This window comes from Pituophis catenifer, unplaced genomic scaffold (genome assembly GCF_029215685.1).
Source record: "Pituophis catenifer annectens isolate HBS135680 unplaced genomic scaffold, rPitCat1.0.hap2 SCAF_2, whole genome shotgun sequence".
NCBI classification, from domain to species: Eukaryota; Metazoa; Chordata; class Lepidosauria; order Squamata; family Colubridae; genus Pituophis; species Pituophis catenifer.
Window position 1 is genome coordinate 176299219 of NW_027256882.1, and position 8925 is coordinate 176308143.

Below are 8925 nucleotides of genomic sequence, written 5' to 3' on the forward strand. Positions count from 1 at the left end.
AAGCATGTGTGCTTTGTTATAAAACCACAATCTATCCTCTTCTTTATTTCACTGGTCAATCAGCACAATGAGACAGTGCACTTTACATTAAGTGCTGCATTTTCATTCAGAAAAGTTGCCTGACATTTCTAGGGACAATGAACAGGGCCATTGGAGTTGCAGGTGGCTAGCTGGTTGTGTACTGTGCAGGACCACCAGTGGACTGGGGGCGGGGGAAGAGTGCTGAAATGGTATCCTTAGCATCAGTGACAATGCTTGAAAACAGCAGGTGAAGTTTTCACAGCAGGAAAATAAACACTATTGTTTATGAATGTTTGCAGATCACAATGCCCTCGCAGGGAATGGTTTATAACCTGAGGGTCTTATTGTGGGTAGGCTATGTGCAGAAAGACATTTCCTATGCCAATGTCTTTTCACTTCCTTACAGAACAAATGTGTCATGGAGAAGGCCAAACATTCAGCTAGCCTCCTCTACCCCCTTAATTTAACAAGCTGAATTGATTCTTATAGGAAGTGTTGTGTTTGGTTGAGTCAGCGACAGGTTGGAAAAAAGCTCCAATCCAATTAGCGGAGGGAAAGGGTCTCCAGGGATCTCCTTGCCTACTCATCCAGACAGAAGGGGAGAGGAGACGAGCAAGACACACAAACACAGAATAAGGGCGGGGTGGAGTGGGATAATAATAAAGAACCAAAATAGAAAGGTGAATTTTTATGAGCTTATCGGAGAAAGAGTTCATATCCACCATTATCACTGCTGCAAATTAAAGATATGCAAATCATAACATGATTCCAGAGGCCTATTGAAGCCCAAACCAAGACTCATAGCTCTTCAAAAAAATAAAAATGGGAAATGGAAGAAAGTTCTTGAATTTATTAGAGAATCAATCTTTATTTAGAAGTAGAAGTGATTTTGATTTGATTTCTAAACAGTCTGAAGAATGGACCTCAAAATTACAGGATATTAATAGATACAATATGCTTCATCAGTCTTTTTGGAAATCAAATCAATAAATATTAGTAAGAATCAATAGCTAAAATTAGAAATCTGTTCACTTTGGGGGAAAAAACTAATTTGCATACAATTTATGAAATGTAAAAAAAATAAAGTTATTACACTATAATTTATAGTGAGTCATACGTCTCACTACATACTACACTATACTTCTAATAAATAGCATTATGTTGCATATGAACTGAATTAGAGTCTGCCTATTCTGAATTGTGTGTGTCTGTAACTGATAACGATACTTAAGAGACCCACAAACAATTCATTTTATGGGCTAAAGCGAAAAACTATTGTCTCTTTCCCTTCTCAACTGGTCATCAGTTTAAAACAACTGATATAACCACAAGATTATACATAATTCTGAAATTGTATTTAAATATTATGGAAATTAATCTCAATTTGGCAAATTTCTCTTTCGTCCAATAGCATCATATTTTGCAATGCTTTGTTTTCTTCTGAATCTAGCACCTGAACATTTTAGGATCTGAAGTATTAGTACAGCTTTCTCCAAAATTGGTAACTCCTTGATGGCTGCAATGGCTAGGGTTTATGGAAGATACCTATATATCTGTACCAGCACAAATCAATGCCTGAGTTCCTTCATCATAACCAAACTATAATGCAATTTGTTACATTGTGTGAATGTACATTGTGTGAATCTAGCTACTAGCTTGTAAACCTTAAAAATGTGTACAATGTCTGACTAACCAACCGAAGTCATAAAATAGGGGCTATATACTGCATGGGTCTGTGTCTGTGTGCGCGTGCGTGTGTGTGTATATATGTGTGTATATATATATATATATATATATATATATATATATATATATATATATATATGCATATTCTTTCTAGCCAGGTTTTACCTGCTAGAAAGAATATGCACATAAAAGCCTACGAAAAAGAAAAAGACATATATATATATATATATATATATATATATATATATATATATATATATATATATATATATATATATGATTTTATGTTTTCATAGATTTTCACGGGGAGAGATAGGCAAGTTTTGGTGTATTCGGGTCTTTTCCTGTATAAGATTGAGATACTCTAAATCTTACATGGGAAAAGACCCGAATACACCAAAACTTGCATATAATTTTATATATATATAATGTTGTATATATATATAATTTTATATATATATATAAAACCTCCATGGCTTAGGGCTGGGGTACTTACGGGATCGCCTTCTGCCACCAATTGCCTCCCACCGGCCAGTTCGCTCCTACAGAGAGGGCCTCCTCAGGGTGCTGTCGGCCAGACAATGTCGGCTGGCGACCCCCAGGGGGAGAGCCTTCTCTGTGGTGGCACCTACCCTCTGGAACAATCTACCCCCAGAGATACAAGTGATCTCCGACCTCCGGACTTTTCGTCGGGCCCTAAAAACCTATTTTTTTTTCAGTTAGCCGGGCTGTCCTGATTTTATGGTTGGTTTTAAAATTTGATATGGATTTTAATTGAAAAGTTTTAAATTACGGGCCAAATTTATTTAATTATTTTAAATCTATTTTTAACTTTTGTGTATAAATGTTTTTATCTTGGCTGTTCACCACCCTGAGTCCGAAAGGAGAAGGGCGGTATAGAAATCTGAAATAAAAAATTATATATATATATATATATATATATATATATATATATATATATATATGTATGTATGTATGTATGTATGTATGTATGTATGTATATATGTATATGTATATGTATATGTATATGTATATGTATATGTATATGTATATGTATATGTATATGTATATGTATATATGTATGTATTTTATGGGTCTTCTTTACACACACACACACACACACACACCAGGGGTGGGTTCTACTTACCTTTACTACCGGTTCACAACGGGATCGCACACGCGCACTTGCTTCACTCGCCCGCGCACCAAGCTTCTGCGAATGCGCAGATTGCATATGACGACATCCAGGGCAGTGGGCGGAGCCTCCCACCAGTTTTACTACTGGTTCTTGCGAACCGGTCCAAACCAGGGGCAACCCACCACTGATACATACATACATACATACATACATACATACATACATACGTACGTACGTACGTACGTACGTATGTACATATGTACATATGTACATATGTACATACGTACATACGTATATACGTATATATATATATATATACATATTACAAACTATTCTAAAAATACGAGTTCCAGGTATATATCAGTATCCAGCCTTTGTTTGGTGATTTCATGCAAAAAGAGAACCAGTTTGGTCAAGTGATTAAGGCACCAGGCTAGAAAGCACGAGACTGTGAGTTCACGTCCACCTTAGCCATGAAAGCCAGCTGGGTGACTTAGAGCCAGTCACTTTCTCTCAGCCCAAACCAGCTCACAGGGCTGCTGTTCTGGGAAAAGCAGGAGGAGAAAGGTGTGCTGCAATATTTTTTGAGGGAAGAGGGCTATAGTTATCATGGGTGAATTAAAATATGTCTCAGTCTCCCGGTCTTGCAGTTTATTATTTACTGAGATACAATAGCAATTTAATATCCAGAATGGAGCAGAATATTTATTTCTTATTTTAGCGTCTGTTTATTTTTTATAAAAATCATAATTTAGCCATCATATTATTGTGGTTTACATTAATAATTCTGGATTAGACAGTGTCCCCTCCCAACTTGATTTTTGGACAATGTCAGTAACAATTAGTATCTCCAAAAATGCAGCCATTAGGGCTTGTCACAAAACATTTACATAACAGTGATGGATGTCACCAAAATTTTGTCACCACAATGCATAAAGCCTAACATCTACATATAAATTTTCTCATATGCTGAAGTCCACTTCTAAAACCTTATGCCAAGTAACTAAGCTTTAAAAAAACTAAGCTTTAAAAAAATCACCGTCAATCACGGTAACACCGTCAAGGAAAATGCTTTTCAGAATTCATATCCTCAGCACAGAGTTCCCTGACACAAAAGATCCATCAGACTGCTTCATATCCTGTTCAAAAACGTCCTATTTATTCCATGAAACCATTGTAGGAGATTGGTTTAAATCAAGAGTATGCAACACAATGCTTGTGGACCTGCCATTTGGCGCCTCTCAGACCCTTTGGCCCACTTGATTTTTTAAAGATTTCTTCAATACAACCATTATCATTCTCATGAAGCTGACTTACTACAAAATAATGCACCAGCTTCTTAGCATAATTTTTATTTAGACACGCATACGTTTCTTTTCAGACTTTCACAACCTCCAGATGGTCAGATTCCAACTGACACTGAATACAGATAAAAATCCTCCTTTTACCCATGTCTCTTTTGCATTAAATACAAATCCAACTTTTATGCAAATATATCTCCTGCTATCACATCTACATACATACATCTAAGAGTATGAATTATGCCTAACAGAGAAGTTGCCAAAACAGGAAGGATCAGTTTTGTTCCACGGATTTAGACATTAAAAAAAAAATTAAAACACATCGCAGTTCTTTTTTCCCCATTGTTCTCCTCTGCTCTAATGTACACTTTCATTAATTGGACAGGACAGAAGAATTCATGCTTATTAGCTGTACCACCACAAGATAAAACCTCGAGAAGGGATGATGTTCATGGGAGCAGCAGAGGCTAACCTTGAATGCTCTCCCTAGTGTTAAAAGACAATACCTGCTTCCTGGTTTCTGTATGCTGTCCTTGGTACTGAAAACTGGTCTGTGTTTTTAAAAAAGCTTGTTATGGTAGAACAAACAAGAAGATTCAAAACTATCACTGAAATCAGTATGCAAAAGACAAGAAGGTAAGATTTGTGACTCCTCCTATATTTGGCAAATTATAATAAGCATAAACTACAGTACTGGAGTGTTGTGCTGCAACTCCTATTGCAATTTGATCTGGTAAACAGGTATCTGAATTTCAATCTGGAATGTGATTCATATTATATACAAATTATACCATATAACATGGATTGCCTGATTATATACGGTAAAGAAAAAGTGGTCCTGAATGAACATGGACTGAAATATAAAACAAAGTCTCCAGCAACTGACAAGCACACTTAGAGGTTTTAGTCATAGACAGAATGAAGTGTGGATTGCAAAACAAATATAAGAAGAGCAGATATGCTGTGATAGAAAGTTATAGATGTATATAGAGAGAAAGATATAGGAGTTGATAAGATTATCAAAAAAGAGAGGGATAAGAATAAAAAAAACAAAAGACTGCATGAATCGGTGAATGAATAAGGTATAAGCAAAGATAGTTTTCAAGGGCAGGAAATTACAGAGTATAGTAAACGGTATTGGTGTAAACTATGTCTAGTCAATACATATTCTGTTCTTGCACAACAATGGTTAGCCAAAATAAATAATGTGACGAGTTTATATATCTAGAGGTTAAAAGAGTAACTTCCATGTAACACCGCTCCTGCGCGAGCTGCACTGGCTCCCGGTGGTCTTCCGGGTGCGCTTCAAGGTGTTGGTTATCACCTTTAAAGCGCTCCATGGCATAGGGCCTAGCTACCTCCGAGACCGCCTGCTGCTACCGATGACCTCCCATCGACCCGTGCGCTCCCACAGAGAGGGCCTCCTCAGGGTGCCATCAGCCAAACAATGTAGGCTGGTGACCCCCAGGGGGAGGGCCTTCTCTGTGGGGGCTCCCACCCTCTGGAATCAGTTGCCCCCGGAGATAAGAAGAATCCAGGACCTCAATGCCTTCCGTCGTTCCCTGAAAACCTATCTTTTTCAGCAAGCCGGGTTGGCTTAAGAAGACATTTTTAAAATTTTTAAATTCTTTTAATTAGTCTGTGATTCTTAACTTTCGGGCCAAAATTTACATATATATTTTTAAATGTTTTAATATTTGTATTCTATGTTTTTTATCTTGGCTGTACACCGCCCTGAGTCCTCAGGGAGAAGGGCGGTATATAAATTGGAAATTAAATTAAAATTAAATTAAATTATTAACACTTTCATTGTCTATTAGAACTGTCTGTCTCCTTTTCAATGGTATTGTGACCAATCTATCTAGGTGTTGTGAAATGTCAGAAATATGAAATTGTTTGCACACAGCAGATATCAAAGGATGTAGAAAAAATGTTCACGGCTAGTAAGAAGTTCACCAAATGATGGCATGGTGTGTAGAACTAATGTCATAAAGCTGAGATGCAGCAGGTGGGTGCAAAAGATTCTCTTCAGTGTTGGACTTAGTGATTCCTGTTTCCCCATTTATCTTTCTTCTCTTGTCATAAACCATGCAGAACCACCCATTTGTATCGATCAACATCAATACAGTCGTAAATCTTCAATTTATGACTACAGTTAGGTCCAGAATTTTTGTTGTTAACAAGGAATTTGTTAAGCAAGACACACCCAATATTACAACCTTTTGGCCATGGTTTTTAAGCAAATTATTGCAGTTGTTAAGTGAATCATGCAGTTGTTAAGTGAATCTGGATTCCCCCATAGACTTTGCTGGCTAGAAGAAGCTGAGGAGGTCGCAAATGGCAATCATGTGACCCTGGGATGCTGCAACCATGGTTAATACATGCCAGTTGCCAAATGCCCAAATTTTGATTATGTGAACATAAGGATGCTGCAATGGTCTCAAATGTGTGGACCAGTCGTAAGTCAATATTTCAGTGTCGCTCTAACTTCAAAATGATTGGTAAATGAATGTTGTAACTTGAGAGCTACCTCTATACCTCTCTTATTTGGGGGTGGCTGTCCTGTTAGGGTGGCAGTATGAATTGTTACCCCAAGGGGTCCTCCCTTAGATTTCTGATGATACTGCTTAGACTGAGATGTGGAACATTATTAGAAAAGTTAATATCATAAATAATAGGAAAGTCAGTGTACTATAGTGGTTGGGGAGTGGTCTCCCTCTTAACTATGGATCTCCTTGGGTAGCTTTGAGCATATCTATCTATCTATCTATCTATCTATCTATCTATCTATCTATCTATCTCTCAGTCCAACCTATCTCACAGAGTTGTTTGGGAATAAAATTGGTGAGACTTTTCTGTGTCTGTCACCTTGAGCTTTCAAAAGCAGCAGAATATTAATTCAGTCAAGAAAACAGAGAAAGGTGCCTTAAACACATTTCTCTGCGGCTCTAATAAAACATTGAAAATGAAACACTCATACTCCAAATCACATACCTCCAGAATATTTCTGTGCCGTTTCATGACTCCAAAATTGATCCAGAACTAACAAAAGGCAGTCAGAATTCCTCACAGACCCTCCCGCTTGTGACAGCTTATGTTCAAGGAGAGCTTCCACCCTTCCCATTTTAAAACACATGCAGCAGAATATCATTACTACTCACAGTCTTCAGGAAACTTGATGGATTCTGCTGGATCACAGAAAATCAGAACCAGTGGCCACAGCATCAGCAGACAGGCTGGTGTTGAGGCCATCTTCTCTGGCAACACAGGCCAGGCCTCCTTTCTTCACCTGGGTAGCAATATAGCCAAGAAGGAGACAGCTGCATACAAGCCCTAATGTGACTTGTGGCTGAAGAAAGAACAAGAGAAAGAGCATGCATTAGCAAAAAAAAAAAAAAAAAAGAGTGTAAATTGGTTTCCTTCCCCCTCCCAGTAAACTGTCCTTTCCCCAAGGACTGTAGTGCAGACTGCAAAATGGATCGGAGGAAAGGAAAAAAGCAGTGAAGCTTTGTGTTTATTTGTTTGTATCATCCTTCAGTCCAACTTGTTGGAGGAGCGTGCTGTGTGAAGTGGATAAGCAATTAGTGAAGCATCCTTCTTTTCACAATGACTATTAAAACAAGGGAGGGGGGAGGGTTACAAAGATAAATAGAAATTAGGATATCCTTAAATTAGAATAAAGGCAGAATACACCCCAATTCAGAGAATGTGCCCTGGAATGTCTTTTCAGTATGGAAGGAAAAGGGGAGAGCTTCTTTTGTTCAGGGAGAGAGAATGGATCATAAGGAGGCAGAGTGGAGGGGGTGGGAATCTGGAGAAGGTTTTATGAGGGTGGGTGTTGAAGGGAAAAAAAGAAAAAGAAAGGAGCTTGTGCAAGGACTAATGGAAAAGAACCGAGGGTTGATGGATGGAAATAGCAGAGTAAGGAGAATGGGAGAGAGGAGAGGCAGATAAACAGAGTAATAAAATGGAGGATAAAAGAGAGAGGTGGGGGGGAGATTAAATGAGTTTTTGAACACCCTGGATATACATAAAGATAGAGAGATAAAATGGATATGCAGAAGACAGACCTCAAACACAGTAGATTTCAATAAAGTTCCATTTTATCAGCTCTTATTGTCAGCATATATTCATAATACGCTAGCCTGCCCCAGCAGATATTTCTGATGACCAGGAAGATTTTTTAAAAAAATACAAAATAGAACAAGCAAGGTAATCGATAGATGAAAGGGTTTATCTTTTCTGGCATGGGGGTGCCAGAAAAATCCCAGTCACAGTTTTGAAGCTGTTTGAACACCTTGTCATCCACCTAGCCAGGTGCAGCCCATTACATAGGTACGGTATTGTGAGTTTAATCAATCTTCCTCCAAATGTTACCCTCCAGATACATTCATTGAAGGGAGGGAGGAATATGAAAATACAATGAAATCCCTGTTGCAGGCATACACCTGCAAAGCATTGGGAACATGGTAGGAAAAGAGGAGGCATCAAATGAAAGGAAATGCCTAAGTAAGGCTAAATAATCCAAAAGTAACTTTTCACTTCTTCTCCTATGTTTGACTTAATTTTTCTCTTGGTAAGGTTAAAGAGGGCAGGGAGGCCATATGGCTGCTCCTTCGTAGTTAACCTGGAAAAGACTTAGTGGGTCTACACATGAGAAGGGATTTGCCATAAACATAATAGAATGAAGTTGTTGGCTGAAATCTAATGTAATTTCAGTTCATCTTGTTTGCAAGACATTAGATGAAATGTCTGAACAACTAAATCCAATCAGTTGTT

The 8925-nt window shown here is 38.0% G+C and overlaps 1 protein-coding gene across 4 annotated transcripts in view; it reads right to left on the reverse strand.

The window, feature by feature from the left end:
• Window positions 1-7435, reverse strand: part of L1CAM (L1 cell adhesion molecule) — a 69257-nt gene extending 61822 nt beyond the window's left edge. For all 4 annotated transcript variants that reach the window (XM_070938160.1, XM_070938159.1, XM_070938158.1 and 1 more), the window contains exon 1: window positions 7308-7435. In XM_070938160.1, coding sequence (XP_070794261.1) covers window positions 7308-7398 — 91 coding nt within the window. In that variant the 5' untranslated portion in view covers window positions 7399-7435. The remainder of the gene's footprint in view (window positions 1-7307) is intronic.
• Window positions 7436-8925: the final 1490 nt, after the last annotated feature.